The 15,133-nt window shown below is 51.5% G+C and overlaps 5 protein-coding genes across 5 annotated transcripts; all 5 read left to right on the top strand.

The window, feature by feature from the left end:
- Positions 1 to 111: 111 nt before the first annotated feature.
- On the top strand, positions 112 to 846 carry N7471_011906 (uncharacterized protein; the record flags this gene model as incomplete). Its single annotated transcript, XM_057284625.1, has 1 exon — positions 112 to 846. One exon carries the CDS (start codon positions 112 to 114, stop codon positions 844 to 846), a length of 735 nt encoding a protein of 244 aa, XP_057130891.1.
- Positions 847 to 1,112: 266 nt separating this feature from the next.
- N7471_011905 (putative short-chain dehydrogenase/reductase family protein) lies at positions 1,113 to 2,078 on the top strand (the record flags this gene model as incomplete). The annotated part of the gene is made up of 1 exon (XM_057284624.1): positions 1,113 to 2,078. The coding sequence occupies one exon, from the start codon at positions 1,113 to 1,115 to the stop codon at positions 2,076 to 2,078; it is 966 nt and encodes a 321-aa protein (XP_057130890.1).
- A 311-nt stretch (positions 2,079 to 2,389) lies between these two features.
- Positions 2,390 to 9,096, top strand: N7471_011904 (putative polyketide synthase; the record flags this gene model as incomplete). Its single annotated transcript, XM_057284623.1, has 4 exons — positions 2,390 to 2,995; positions 3,061 to 4,485; positions 4,561 to 8,619; positions 8,689 to 9,096. The coding sequence occupies 4 exons, from the start codon at positions 2,390 to 2,392 to the stop codon at positions 9,094 to 9,096; spliced, it is 6,498 nt and encodes a 2,165-aa protein (XP_057130889.1).
- A 295-nt stretch (positions 9,097 to 9,391) lies between these two features.
- N7471_011903 (uncharacterized protein) lies at positions 9,392 to 11,100 on the top strand (the record flags this gene model as incomplete). The annotated part of the gene is made up of 2 exons (XM_057284622.1): positions 9,392 to 9,439; positions 9,550 to 11,100. The coding sequence occupies 2 exons, from the start codon at positions 9,392 to 9,394 to the stop codon at positions 11,098 to 11,100; spliced, it is 1,599 nt and encodes a 532-aa protein (XP_057130888.1).
- Positions 11,101 to 11,691: 591 nt separating this feature from the next.
- Positions 11,692 to 15,133, top strand: N7471_011902 (WD repeat-containing protein; the record flags this gene model as incomplete). Its single annotated transcript, XM_057284621.1, has 5 exons — positions 11,692 to 11,849; positions 11,949 to 14,590; positions 14,641 to 14,897; positions 14,954 to 15,076; positions 15,125 to 15,133. The coding sequence occupies 5 exons, from the start codon at positions 11,692 to 11,694 to the stop codon at positions 15,131 to 15,133; spliced, it is 3,189 nt and encodes a 1,062-aa protein (XP_057130887.1).

The raw sequence follows: 15,133 nt of genomic DNA, 5'->3' as shown, positions 1-15,133 counted from the left end.
ATTCACCACCCTTTTTTTGCCTTTCTCTTTCTTTCTTTCTGTCAGTAAACCTACTCCCTTATTGTTTCAAGAAGCCCTCCAGGGAGAAAGGCAAAAAGAGACCCATTCATCATGAATATCAAATTAGGCCATCCGGTTTCTGACAGGACCATCAACCGTCTTGCCATCTTCTGCGGTCCCATCGGCCAACTATGCTTTGTTCTCTTCTTGCCAGCCGGTCTCATGCTGCCTCCAATCAGCCCCTCTCTCTCTCCTGAGGAAACTGCCAATCACTACCGAAAGAACGAGGCCGGAATGAAAGCTGGGGCGACGATTATGCTTCTAAGCGGTATCTTCTGGCCTATATTCTGTGCCGGGGTCAACCGCCAATTGGCCCGAATCCCGAACATCAATCCGACACTCCTGTGGGCACAGTTGGCGGCCGGTTCGCTTGGCGCAGTGTCCATGATGCTGCCGGCCATCTTCTTTGCGGCCACAGTCTACCGACTAGACCGGGACCCAGTCCTCACGCAGCTCTTAAGTGACCTAGCCTGGTTCTGTTTCGCATTACTGTTTCCCCCATTCGTGGCACAGGATATGGCTATATCCTGTGCCATTCTCTCCGATACCCGCTCCAAGCCATTACTCCCTCGTTGGTTGGCATATACCACTACGGGACTCACTTTGACTCTCTATCCTGCTTTGGGGGTTCATTGCGTTCAAAACGGCCCCATCGCGTGGAATGGGGCTGTGGGATTCTGGCTGGGGGCCGCCGGCTTTGGCATACAAGTTGGATTACTGGTTTCGTCTCTGCTGAAGGCTGTGGCTACGCCTGATAATGATGATGGTTCCGAGGAAGAGGGGTAATGGCGATTATTGGGGAGGGGACGAAATACTAGGGTGATAATGATGCATGAATAGTGATGGAAATGGAAATGGGCTTTGAATGTATCCCTCGAAAATGTTGGAAATAACCTCGGAGTCCGAGCCCCGAAAGTTCTCTCGGCTCGACAGATGAACTTGGGAAGAGTAACTATAAAGAGGTAGTAAATTTGTGTAATTGGTAAAATACCAGTGTTACTACTACTATCCAATTCCTCTCTGTCTATCAATCGAACAGTTTCTATTTCACTATGGGCTTTTACTACTCCCAATTCCTCGTCAGACCGAGCTACCCCACGAACTCATTTGCGGGCCAAACTGTACTTGTGACAGGAGCCAATGTCGGCCTGGGCCTTGAGGCTACTCGCCACTTTCTCCGACTCCAAGCCGCTAGGGTGATCCTAGCCGTCCGGAATGTGGCAGCGGGGGAAGACGCCAAGCAAGAGCTGGAATCATCCACTGGCAGGGCCGGGGTGTGTGAGATCTGGGAGTTGGACCTAGCCTCATATGCCTCTGTCCAAGCGTTTGCCCAAAAGGCCGCCCAGTTGCCTCGGATCGACGTCGTAGTCGCTAATGCCGCCATTGCAACGACCAACTTCAACCTGGCCGAGGGCCACGAACGGACCATCACTGTGAACGTCATCAGCACCATTCTTCTTGTCTTGCTACTGTTTCCTAAGCTCCGGGAGACAGCCAAGAAGTACCCTGAGGCCCCCCGTCCTCGGCTGACCGTTGTGGTCAGTGAGACCCATGCGTGGACCCCGTTTCCCGAGTACAAGGCGGCGAATACGTTCGAAGAGCTCGACAATCGGGCGACGGCGGACATGGTGAACCGATACGCCAGCTCCAAACTTATGGAGATTATGATTCTGCGAGAGATAGTGGATCGGGCGTCGGATGCCGAGCAGCATGTGGTGGTTAATATGGTGAATCCAGGCCTGTGTCATTCGAAGCTGGCTCGGGAGACTGGGTGGGGCTTCTGGTTGTTCAAGCAACTTGTTGCTCGCTCCACGGAGGTGGGAAGCCGAACTTTGTTGGCCGGAGCATCTGCAGGGGCTGAAAGCCACGGCAAGTACATGACTGATGGCAAAGTCGCTGATACTGCTTTATCCGCATTTGTCCGTAGCCCGGAGGGGAAGAAGGCGCAGCATAAACTCTTGGCAGAGCTTATTCCCATCTTGGAACGCATTGACTCTTCAATTATGCAGAACCTTTAGCATTAATTTAGATCGATCCATAGCCTTAATGGGAAAGTCATCTAACCAAGTGATTGCTTTTTTTTTTTCCCCTTGATAAACCTTGTGTATGCCCCAGTTTTATATTTCTCGGAGTCCGTATCCCATCAGATAATTGCAATTACTTTGTTAATGAAAATCAAGACATAAATAAACTAAACCCTCTTCTTTGTCTCGAGTTTGTACGCATACATATCTTTATATGTATACAATCAAATACTTAGGTACCTCTCAAATTTTACCTTACGCGTTATCAGCATACTACTACTCTTTCTATCCTTACATCCGCTCCAATGTCAAGCCCAACCATCCTCTTGTTTGGGCCCAATTTGCTGTCCTTCGATCTCGAACAATATACGCACCTACGATCAACAATACAGAGCAATTCACGGTACGGCCATATTATCGTCAAGACCATAGCTGAGCTACCAGAATGGTGGCAAAGCATCGCTAGGGTCTTCCCTCACCTGCAGGCTTTGCCAGGCGCTGAGTTGCTTCGTGTATGGCATGAAGATCTCAGCACCAGCAAGCCACCGCAGTTGACCTTCCCCATCCCCACTACCATTCTGACACCGATGGTGGTTGTGACTCAGTTGGTGCAGTATCTTGAGTATCGGGATACTACTGAACAGCAAGCCTCGCCCCCAGCTGCAAGGAAAGAAGAAACATTGGGGTTTTGCACCGGCCTCTTAACTGCGTTTGCGGTGGCCAGCTCGGCAACTCCAGAACAATTTGAGAAATACGCAGCGGTGGCCATCCGACTGGCAATGCTCATTGGTGCCATAGTGGGTGCCCTGGAGGCTCCAGGTAGCCTAGGGGAGTCTGTCTCCTATTCCATCATATGGAATAGCCCACAATTATTCCAGAAAATTGAAGAAATATTGCTGGAGTATCCTCAGGTAAGAAGCCACCGTAACAACAAGGCAGCTCGGCTGAGGGTTAATGCTGACGATGCCATCTTCAGACTGCTCATATTTCTGTCCTATCCGATGAGAAAAGAGCTACTCTCACTGTATCTGAAAACTGTGCTGTGGCTTTGGTGCAGAAGCTGAAGGGTATCGAGGTCCGCGTAACCGATCTCGCGCTGCGCGGGCGGTTCCATAGTCGTCATCACCATGACAATTATATCGATGCTGCGCGTCAGTTCTGCGATTCCAACACTGCCTTTCAATTTCCGGACGCCTCACAGCTCGTGTTACCAACCCAGTCGAATACCGATCCGGGATACATCACCCAGGGAAAGTTACATCACATCGCCCTCGAGTCGATCCTGCTGCATCAATGTCGTTGGTATCAGGCCGTGTCGAGCCTGACTTCACGGTTGGTTGGTTCTAATTTTGAAATAATATCCTTAAGTTCGGAACGCTGTCTGCCACCGTCCTTGCTCTCGAAATTGGGATCGCGAGTGATCCACGCCGCTGATCTCCAGTTGCCGAACCGTCCTCGCCAGCATCCAGAGATTCGAGAAGTTTCTGATTCGGATATTGCGGTGATCGGAATGGCATGTAAGCTTCCAGGAGCAGATGATTTGGAGGAATTCTGGAATCTGCTATGTGAAGGAGACTCACAACATGAGCAAGTCCCTGAGGAGCGCATGAAATTCGAAAGCAGTTGGCGGGAGGCAGATTCCAAGAGAAAATGGTACGGGAACTTCATTCGCGACCACGATGCCTTCGATCATAAATTCTTCAAGAAGAGTCCCCGGGAAGCCGCAGCTATGGATCCCCAGCAGAGATTGATGCTGCAGACGGCATATCAGGCAGTGGCTCAAGCAGGATACTTTTCTGGTCGCCCTCAGCCCGAAGTGGGATGCTACATCGGTGTGAGCAATGTCGATTATGAGAATAATGTAGCGTGCTATGCCGCAAATGCCTACTCCGCCACCGGGGCCCTGAAAAGCTTCGTGGCCGGAAAGGTCAGCCATTACTTTGGGTGGACAGGCCCCTCCCTTACGATCGACACTGCCTGTTCTGCAGCTGCGGTGGCCCTACACCATGCATGTCAAGCCATCTTGGTGGGAGACTGTACCGAAGCGCTAGCAGGAGGTGTCAATATTCTTGGGGGCCCCATTTGGTACCAGAACCTTGCTGGAGCATCATTCCTCAGCCCAACGGGACCCTGTAAGCCTTTTGATGCAAGGGCAGATGGATACTGTCGAGGAGAAGGCTGCGGAGCGGTCTATCTCAAGAAAGCACGGGCTGCTATCGCTGATGGAGACCAAATCTTTGGTATCATTGCCGGTACGGCAGTACAACAGAACGAAAACTGCACGCCCATCACCGTCCCCAATGATAAGTCACTCTCGGACCTCTTTGTCAATGTGCTCCGCAAGGCGGATATTGCACCCTCACAGGTCTCGGTAGTGGAAGCTCACGGAACGGGTACTGCGGTAAGTTTGCTCTCTCTCTCGATCGTTGAGGATTTATCAATCAATTAATGCTGACCCAATCTGAATATGTGGCAGGTTGGAGATCCCGCCGAATATGAAAGCCTTCGTCGCGTTCTAGGAGGCTCTGTTCGCTCAGGCATGGGCCCCTTGTCGTTGAGATCAGTCAAGAGTCTGGTTGGGCACCTCGAATGTGCGTCTGGAATTGTAGCCCTCTTGAAGGTCTTGTTGATGTTGCAAAAGACCTCGATCCCTCCCCAGGTCGGCTTTGAGACCATGAATCCGGCGATCAAAGCCACTCCAGCCGACAAGATGGAGATTTCTACCAAGATGAAGCCCTGGCAAGCAGATTTCCGAGCTGCTCTAATCAATAACTATGGTGCTTCTGGCTCAAACGCTTCTGTGGTGGTGATGGAGGCGCCGCAGTCCCAATTACCAGCGTCAAAAAGCCATTCCCTTCCAATGAGTGCTCTCAAATATCATCCTTTCTGGTTCTCTGCTTTGGATCAAGCCAGCCTCCAAGCATATTGTACCGCTTTCTTGTCCTATCTCCGCTCAATTCCCCGCTCCATGCCCTTATCCGACCTATCTTTCAACCTGTCCACTCAATCTAATCGGTCCCTGGCTCAGAACCTTATCTTCAGCTGCGGTGCTATGGAAGAGCTAGAAGAGACATTGAGACGTTTTCAAAGCGGCCATAGCTTTTCCACAGCTCGGAGATCAGAAAGACCTGTCATTCTTTGCTTCGGCGGACAGGTGTCCACTTCCATCGGGCTTAACCTGGGCCTGTTTGAGAATGTGACCGTTTTACGGGTTCATTTGGATGAATGTAATTCCGTCTGCCAGTCCTTAGGCCTTGACGGGATATACCCTGAGATCTTCCAGAAAACCCCCATTCAGGATACGGTCAAGCTCCAATTGGCCCTCTTTGCCATTCAGTATTCCTGCGCCAAGGCATGGATTGCCTGCAACGTGGAGGTTGCCGCAGTGGTCGGTCACAGCTTCGGCGAGCTTACCTCGCTTTGCATTGCAGGTGTGCTATCGCTGCACGACGCGGTACGGCTCATCGCTGGCAGGGCTCAGCTGGTCCGGGATTCATGGGGCGAGGATAAAGGAGCCATGATTGCCGTGGAGGCCGACCGATCACAGATTGACAGCCTGATAGACCAGTGCAACCAGGACCAAGAACTTGGCCTTGCCTCCATTGCCTGCGTGAACGGGCCAAGAAGTTTCACTCTGGCTGGACCAGTCAAGGTCATGGATAGGGTACAGGCCCTGCAGGGTAAACCTCAATTCGCATCCCTCCGTATGAAAAGACTGAACGTCAGCAATGCCTTTCATTCCACCCTCGTGGAGCCTCTCATGGCGGATTTGGAGCGAGTCGGCGAGGGCCTTGTTTTCCATCCGCCGACAATCGCCGTGGAGAACGCCACGGAATCCAAGTCCGCAATGCCATCGAGTGCGGTCTACGTGGCAGAGCATATGAGATACCCTGTCTACTTCAACAATGCTGTCCAACGACTTGCGAAGCAGTATCCATCGGCAATTTGGCTGGAGGCGGGATCCAACTCCACCATCACCGTCATGGCCGCCCGTGCCCTGGGGAATCCCTCGTCGTCTCACTTCCAGGCAGTGAATCTGGTCAGTGAAACTTCATCATTTGTGGACATGTTCACCGCCCTGTGGTCTCAAGGGCTTGATGTTACCTTCTGGCCGCATAATCGCAAGCAGAGTACGGCTTACAGTCCGTTATTACTGCCCCCTTATCAGTTCGAGAAGTCCCATCACCTGCTAGAGATGAAAGCTCCGCCCAAGCTAGCGGCAGTTGCTCCCCCGGAAACAGCACCCGATGAGCATCGTCTCTGGAGCTTCCTCGGGTATCAGGATTCCCAGCAGGGGAAAGCCCGGTTCTTGATTCACACCAACACCAAACGATTCAAGGGATATATCGAGGGTCACACAGTAGCACATTCGGCCCCGTTGTGTCCTAGCACACTGCAACTGGAGTTGGCGATTGAGACGATTCGGAGCTTGCATCCCGAGTTCGCAGGACAGAACCTGCAACCCCAGCTCCAGGGACTCGATAATCATAACCCGATCTGCCTGGATCCGACACGAACAGTCTGGCTGGATGCAGAGGCGCAAGGCCCCGATCATCATCTGTGGAAGTGGGAGATTATCAGCAAACCGACAAGCAGCAGCAGCAACGCTGCCACTAGTCTGCACGTGTCAGGCAGCATCTTGTTTCGCTCAACAGAAGATGCGCAGTTCCAGATGGACTTTACGCGCTTCGAACGCCTTGTGGATCATCAGCAGTGCGTCAGCCTTCTTGGTAGTGATGATGCCGACGATATTATCCAGGGTCGCCAGATCTACAAGTCTTTTGCAGAGGTCGTCGACTATAGCGCCATGTACCAAGGAGTCCGCAAGGTCGTCGGCAAGGGCAACCGGTCGGCCGGCCGCGTGGTGATGCAATATACGGGGGACACCTGGCTGGATTGTCCCCTGTGCGACTCATTCTGTCAAGTTGCCGGACTTTTCGTCAACTGTATGAGCGATATCTCCACCCAAGAAGCTTTTATCTCCAACCGGGTCGAGCAGTTGATCCGTACTCCTCGGCACCCCATCATGGCATCGCCCCCGGACTCGTATGATGTGCTTGCAATCCATAGCCGGCCGTCGGACAAGATCTTCCTGAGCGATGTCTTCGTCTTTGATCCTCGCAATGGTGAGCTTCTGGGAGTCATCTTGGGTATCCAATACCAAAAGGTCAACAAGGTCGCCCTCGGAAAAATGATGAACAGGCTCACCCCTGGTAAGGCAAGTATGGAGGCCACTACTGTTGTTCCAGTAGCAAAACCACCACATGCTGCTGCGACTTTGGTCTCCGCGGTATCGGCCGCCGCTCCAGGAAAGAATTCATCTCCATCTGACGATGTCTATGGGAGAGTAGTGGAGCTTCTGGCGAACGTTTCTGGCGCCAATCCTGCTGAGATCCATGAGCACACATGCTTGGCAGATATCGGCATTGATTCCCTTATGGCAATGGAACTGGCGCGAGATATTGAAGGAGCTTTCAATTGCACCCTTGATCCTGTTCAACTGATGGAGCTGACGGATTGCGCGAGCTTGGTAAGATGTCTCCACACTTCGCTGGGAATCGTGGAAGACGGAAGCTCGACGACCGAGGACAAGAACGATAGCCAGAATGAAATGATCGAGACCCCAGCCACATCATCTGAGGAAGAAGAGGATGAACCTCCAGTTGCGGTCAAAGAAAAGGATGCTATCAATGTCTCGAGGTATGCCGATCCCGAGAACCCCCAAAGGGCCGTTGACGAATATGTCTGTACATTCACACAGGAATTCCTAGCGCCTGTTCATCTCCCGATATCAAAAACACCGGTCGTAGCGCAACAGTCCTCCGTTGTCTTAGTGACCGGTGCCACCGGTAGCCTGGGCTCACACTTGGTGGCACACTTGGCTTCCCAGCCAGGGATCCAGACCGTTATTTGTCTGAATCGCTGCAACGGTAATGATCCAGAAATGCGTCAAAGTCAGGCGCTCGAGTCGCGCAGTATCTCTCTGAGTGCAAATGACTATGCAAAACTCAAGGTGTTTGAATCAGATACCAGCAAGCCGCTGCTGGGACTTCCTGACGACCTGTATCAGCAATTAGCGCACACAGTAACTCACATTGTCCACAACGCATGGCCGATGACCATCAACCGACCAGTGCGAGGTTTTGAGCTCCAGTTCCAGACAATGCGAAATTTGATCGACTTCGCGAGGACTGCCGCAGGCACCAGACCCCAGGGCTTCAAGTTTGCATTTCAGTTTATCTCCTCTATTGCAACGGTCGGACTCTATCCACTGTGGAGTGGCAAGACCTTAGTTCCTGAGGAACGAATGACGGTTGACTCGACATTGCCATCTGGGTACGGTCTGGCCAAGCTCATTTGTGAGGGCATGTTAGAGGCGACTCTGCAACAATACCCGGATACCTTCAATGCCGCTGTTGTTCGTATTGGCCAGGTCTCAGGGTCAACTCTGTCTGGATACTGGAATCCTGTCGAACATCTGTCCTTCTTATTCAAGTCGGCCCAGACACTGAATGCTTTCCCGGATTTCCAAGGAGTATGTCGCCCGTTATATAACACGGTCAAATACTGATAGCAATGCTAACGGTTGTTTCTTTTTCTCTAGGAATTGTCATGGTGCCCCGTGAATGACGTCGCCGCAATTCTCGGAGATATCCTGCTGCAATCAGGCTCTGCGTATCCCATCTACCATGTTGAGAACCCCACTCGACAGTCTTGGACGGACATATCATCCATACTCGCACAGGAGCTGGGCATCGCGTCTGACAACATCGTCCCATTCGATCAGTGGCTGGCTCGCATGCAACAGTACTCGGACCTCACTGAGAACCCCGCTCTTCGAATTGAAGCGTTCCTAGACGATCATTTCATTCGGATGGCTTGTGGTGGACTGATCCTTGATACCAAGAGGACGCGGGAGCATTCCGCCCACCTGCGCAAGCTGGGTGCCATCAGCCCGGACAGTGTGAGGAAATATATCCAGCAATGGCGCCAAATAAGATTCCTCAAGTAATTAGAATCAAATATGTTGAAATAGTACACTGACCTTAAATTTTTGTCTTTTATTTTTATGTATATTGGATTCTCTTTTAAATGATTGGATTAATTTTAGGTGCTTTTCTACGGCCTATGGAGTAGAGTAGCCTGGAGGTTCAAGATCTACGTAGAATACGAGACCTCGGGAGTGGGTAACCTTCCAAGGTTGGGGAAGATCGCACGCACACCTCTCCCGACTCGCTGTTAAGAACAAAGCGCCCATTTCTTAAACCCAATGCATCATGCTGGCTCTCATCTGATGACCTTGCACAATGCCCATCCCAACACGTTCAGTTTCGCTGCGCGATCCCCGTAAACAAGTCAGTCCCCCGTTTGTTTATCCCCCGTCAAGCTCCCCACAACTGCCGCATCCCTGTGCTACCATTGCCATGCCAATAACTACATACAGAAGCCATGCTAATTACTAAAGACTTCAAATATAGCACGACCTGCCACGAAACCCTCCACTCCACTACCCGCTACGGCCAGCCCGACCAAGGACTCTGCCCGAGAGACGAATAACAAGAACCGCTCGCCATCAAATCCCTCGCCGGTCGAGGGTTTGCCTCTAAAAAACAATGGACTCACTGCTCGAGGAAGAACCCTACTCCCCCAGCGCAGTAATTCTGCCCAAGACAATGGTAGTGGAACTGGACATGGGCGCATTCAGCCACCTAGCAGCAAACTGAACCCACGCGGGGACCCGTCACCAACTAGACCGCGAGAGATATCGCCGGCTAAAAAGCAAACACAGGCGGATTATGCAGCAACGAAGACCGGGGTAGCACCCAGCCGCCGTCAGAGCATCATGCGACCTGGTGCCTTGAAGATACCTTCAGCGAAGATTACGGTCCCTTCGCCAAAGAACTCAGCGCCATCATTCGCGCCGGCCTCACCCCGCAAAGTGCCAGGAAGGCGATCCCCAGTCCAACCTCCTACGATCAGAAGGCCCCCTTCACCCAAGAAAACAGAGATGCTACCCCCACCACGCTCCACACGGTCCCTCTCTTTAAGACAACCTGTCAACGCCAACAAAGGACCACCCGCGGCAGCCAAAGTCCATGTGCGGCACAGGAGTCAAATGGTACAGAATACAAAACAACCCGAAACAACCCCAGCAACCGGCCAACGTGCACGAACACTCTCGACCTACCAACGGCCGTCGTCTCCTAAGAAATTCTCCAAACCTCCAACACCTACCCCTGGAGCCGAACCTCAGCCTGGGAATACGCTGATCCCTTCATCATGGCCGGACATCGCAGCACTACAAACGGAACTTCTTCAGCTCAGTCTTTTCCATTCCAACTCACTGCAAAGCCACGCTGAATGGAAGTCTGATTCCGAGTCACGTCTGCGCAAAAAGTATGACAGCGTCGCTAATCAATATCGCTTGGTATTGGCAGATGAAACGCAGCGGCAGTGTCATCTGAATGCGCAGGCCCTAGGACTTTGGCTTTCCAATTGTCGCGAACATCGCGGTCCGCATGATTTCTCCGAGCAGATTCAAATTTTATCTCGGGTTTTACAAGATGTCTCAGACATGATTGCTGGCAGCCGGGGTGCACAGTACTCTCATGCTGTGAAGACCTTTGAAGACTGGATCAAACAAGCAGAGCTGATTCGTCATAACCGCGGACCGGGGTACCTTGATGTCGGCGCCTTTATTGACCCCCTGGGGCGAAGCTGGAAAGAATCGTTGCATACTTTAAATGTGAGGCTGGAACTCTGTGCACGCCAATTGCAAGTACTTGATATCCTGGGCTTCGGGCAAGTGGAGCGTCTAGAACAGTCTGCTCTTGTCAGAGTGGCCAGGAATTTGGCTGAATTGATACAGCTTATGACGCAGGAGATTCGTGCCATGCAAACATTGGAGGCAGAAGTTGTGCGTTCAGAAAGAAATTCTGTTAGCCTTCTTGCGACGCAGCTGGCAGGCTCTATAAGGGAAACGAGGGCTCCCCGAGTTGGGGCATGGAGAAGCTAGTCTACGGTTTATATATCTTTGTGGTCAACTTGAGTACGCGAATGCCCATAGCTAGTTTTCAAACACCTGTACAAACATGTGCATATTATGTGGAAATGAAAAGGAAATGAGAATAATACGAAGAGCATGAATGGATATGAGGGATACGAGTGATAGTACTTTGCGCCAAGTACCTTGCGAGTAAGTTAGCTAGTGCGGTACCTGATCCGAGGTAGTTTGATGAGTCAGCCAGCGTCATCCATCTGCATGGCTCAAGGCTCCCGGAGGTGGTCTAGATCCTGGAGTCTCGCGAGCCCGCTCGTTTCCCCCTCATACTTTTATTTCTACCTTTCTCACTCCATTGTCACTTGTTTCTTTCTACACCCCAATATATCTATTGGAATGAGCTGCTTCATCCAGGGTGATGTAACCTTGGAAAAGTTATCTCTCAACTCTCTTCTTGACGTCATCCACGGCAGCTTCCGTTTTGACAGATAAAGTCACCCGCAAAGAGACAGTATCCACTTGCTCAGTACTCCGTACCTTGCGAGATGGTCGCCGATCGTACCTAGCGAAGAATTTCAACTTTCTCGCCCATCTGATCCAGTGATCATGAAGAACTCGCTCTACGATCGCCTTTGGCGCCGGGAATGTGGGGAACAGCTGCGGTATGCTGGGCTTCGGGGAATTTATGGATCCAAGGAATGGGTCAATGATCTCGACATCGTGAATGAACTCGGTGGGCATACCGGATGTGTCAATGCCCTCAGGTATGTTTATAGCTTCTACCTAGGCCGAGGTACCCTGGTTTTATCGACTGGCCAACACTCCCGCCATTTCTGATGCTTGTCATGCTAACGGTCTCGCAGTTGGTCGAGGTCAGGGCGTCTTTTGGCGTCAGGCTCTGATGATAGACACCTCAATATCTACTCCTACCAACCCGACTCCTCCGATGCTCCATTCGCGCTCAACACCACCGTTTTCACCGGCCACAAAGCCAACATCTTTTCCGTCAAGTTTATGCCACACTCAAATGATGGGACTCTGGTTACATGTGCCGGCGACTCGCAGGTTCGTGTTTTCGATATCGAATACTCAACTGAGAGCAGAAACGATGCCGCAACCTCCGCATTTGCGGCCTCCACTCGGAGCCGGCGCTTCAATGAGTTCTTCAGTGAAACGCGGTACCTGAGTGACGGCAATACCAACGCTAGATTGTATCGAAGCCATACCGATAGCGTAAAGCGCATCGTCACCGAATCGTCACCTTTCCTCTTTCTCACTTGTTCTGAGGATGGTGACGTCCGCCAGTGGGACCTGCGGCTACCATCTAGTGCATACCCTCCGCCACGTGGTCAGGGCTTCATGGCATACCGACAAGGGTTGGAAAATGATGACTCCAATGTTCCACCCCCTCTAATCTCCTACAAGCCATACAGATTGGACCTCAATACCATCTCCTGCTCGCCAAGTCAGCCGCATTATATTGCTTTGGGTGGTGCGCACCTCCACTGCTTTTTGCATGATAGACGGATGCTTGGCCAGGACACCTCCGCTGCAAGGGGCAGAGCTACATCAAGCGCTGCCAGTCTCAGTGATGACGAGGAGATGAGCAAGGCGACGCGATGCGTGCGAAGATTTGCACCGGGCGGCAAGCACCATATGAAATTTGAGGATGGACACATCACGGCTTGTAAAATCAGCGATGCGAACCCCAATGAGATGGTTGTTAGCTGGTCTGGAGATCACATCTACAGTTTTGATTTACTCCGCAGCCCAGATGCCCGAGAGACAGAGGTGGGCAATAAATCGACCCTCAAGGGCAAGAGTGGACATGCTCACCGCAGTTCACGGAGCCGGAAGCGCAAGAAGCCCGCAACACCTTCATCGCAAGAAAGTGATGGCCGACATCAGTCCCATCGTCGCTCAGCAGAGCCAGATACTTTTAGGATCCAATATCAGAATGGCGAGGCAGAGGATGTTCCATTCCCCACATTCTCAGATAGTGTCCTAGGCACCGACCCCGAGAATTTGCTCGAGCAGGCTCGATATTCTGTGCTGAATGATGCCCAGCGATTGAGCATGCAGATCGCAAAAGGGTTAGTACAACTTCGGAAGGCTCTGTTCTCAGAAACGACAGTCAGGGAGGCCGCAGTGTCTACCGACATGGGACCCGAATCGTACTCGAGATATTTTTCATCAGCTTTGGAAATTGCGTCTACGTTTCTCCCACAAATGGGTGATGTCATGCGTGAATGGAGCTATCCCGTGAACCCATCACGGGAGACTGTTAATTTCCAGCAATCACTTCGTCGCAATCGCCAATCGTCATGGAGATTTGTCCAAGCTGCTGGTACACTTGCTCATGCGTTGGCAGATCAAACACAAGTTCTGGAAGAATCAAGCTTCCAGATGATCAAGCCTGCGCCGGGTGAAGATGACCCCATTGACCCAGCAGCTCAGTTTGGCTATGAATTCCTCCGAGCAATTCTTCTATGGCTGCAGGGCGGAAGGCAACGTCTTCTAGAGGGATTTCAACGCCGCAATGCCCCTCGTCGATTACATTGCCGATTTCCAATCCCAGATGAATCCGAAGAGGATGCCATCGAAACTATCCTAGTGCCCTATATCATGGAATTGGCGCGTGACACTCCGATCGTGAATGTGGATGCTTCTAGATTCGAGCATGACAGTACGCGCATTCTGTTCCAAACCCAACGGGCTGCCGTGACTGCATTTGGGAATGCTGTCAAATTGCCCTTAGAAGATCTCGGGAACTCAGCTGCTCGATTCGACAGGCGCCGTGTTTCTAATCCTGCCTCACAAATTCGCTCTCTCGACCGTGCTTCTACAAAGAAGTTCTGGATTTTGCGAGTAGGCAGAGGAATCTTGATGGAGGTAGGCAGTGAAGTAAATTACAGATTTGTCAACAACGCTTTCGGCGGACTTCACACCAGAATGGAAGAGTCCGAGAGTGGCTCGGATGAAGAGAGAGAGCAGGCTGATATCGATCCCTATGAGGAGGAAGAACGAATACAGCACATTGAACTCGTCAGGGCTAGTGGTTCTGTTTCCAGGCAGAATGACCCTCGGCCTGAAAGCTCCCGAGGCGATGAAATCTCTTCGAACAATAGCGATGTTAATACAGGCGAGGATGAGAGCGATGGGGCAGAAGAGTCAACCGACGATGAAGATCTTGATGGCTGGCCCACGGATTCATCGAATGAAGATGGCGAGGGGTATGATCCCGATGACGCTATGGCCCGGAGATATGCCATTCGAAAGGCGCGACATGAAAATGTCGAGCGCCATGCTCCACGTGTACCTCATATGCGAAGCTATCGCGGCCACTGCAATGTCAAGACCGTGAAGGACGTCAACTTTTTCGGACTGGATGATGAGTACGTGGTCAGCGGCTGTGATTCTGGTCACATATTTATCTGGGACCGCAAGACGTCAAATCTGGTCAACATCCTAGAAGGTGATAGTGAGGTTGTCAACGTTGTTCAAGGTAATTCCCGTCACTGGTTGGAAAGAAAAAAAGTTAACATTGTGATTTAGGCCACCCCTATGAACCAATGATCGCCGCTTCAGGAATCGATAACACCATCAAAATTTTTTCGCCAGACCAGCACGCTCAAGATGATGCCCGTAATGGTGTGAACATCCTCGACCCCGACAATCCATCGAACAAGTTTGGGCGAAACAACTCCAGGATCGGCGGTCTAGAGAGCCGGAAGCGAGTTCATGAAAGCTACCGCATCATGAGCCAAAACGATGTTGAGCGTCGTGGTGGAATAAGCGAGGCACAACTCACTGTACATTATCTGCCCTCTCTCTTTATCTAGATCTCTTTGCTGACTTCGACATAAAGCGGAGTATGCTCGAGCGCCTGGCTGTTGACCTGAGGGGCCGACATGGCGGCCTTGGGGTTGGAATTGATGATATTGCTGCTTCCGGTGAACATCGGACCGTTATCATCGATGATAATTGCTCGGTATGTCTGGATTTGCTGGTTTGTGGAATGATATTAACCATTCGATAGGTGATGTAA

The sequence above is a fragment of the Penicillium samsonianum genome, assembly GCF_028829775.1.
Source record: "Penicillium samsonianum strain IBT 33392 chromosome Unknown utg000007l_segment0_segment0, whole genome shotgun sequence".
NCBI lineage: Eukaryota > Fungi > Ascomycota > Eurotiomycetes > Eurotiales > Aspergillaceae > Penicillium > Penicillium samsonianum.
This window is presented reverse-complemented; position numbering and strand designations above follow the sequence as displayed.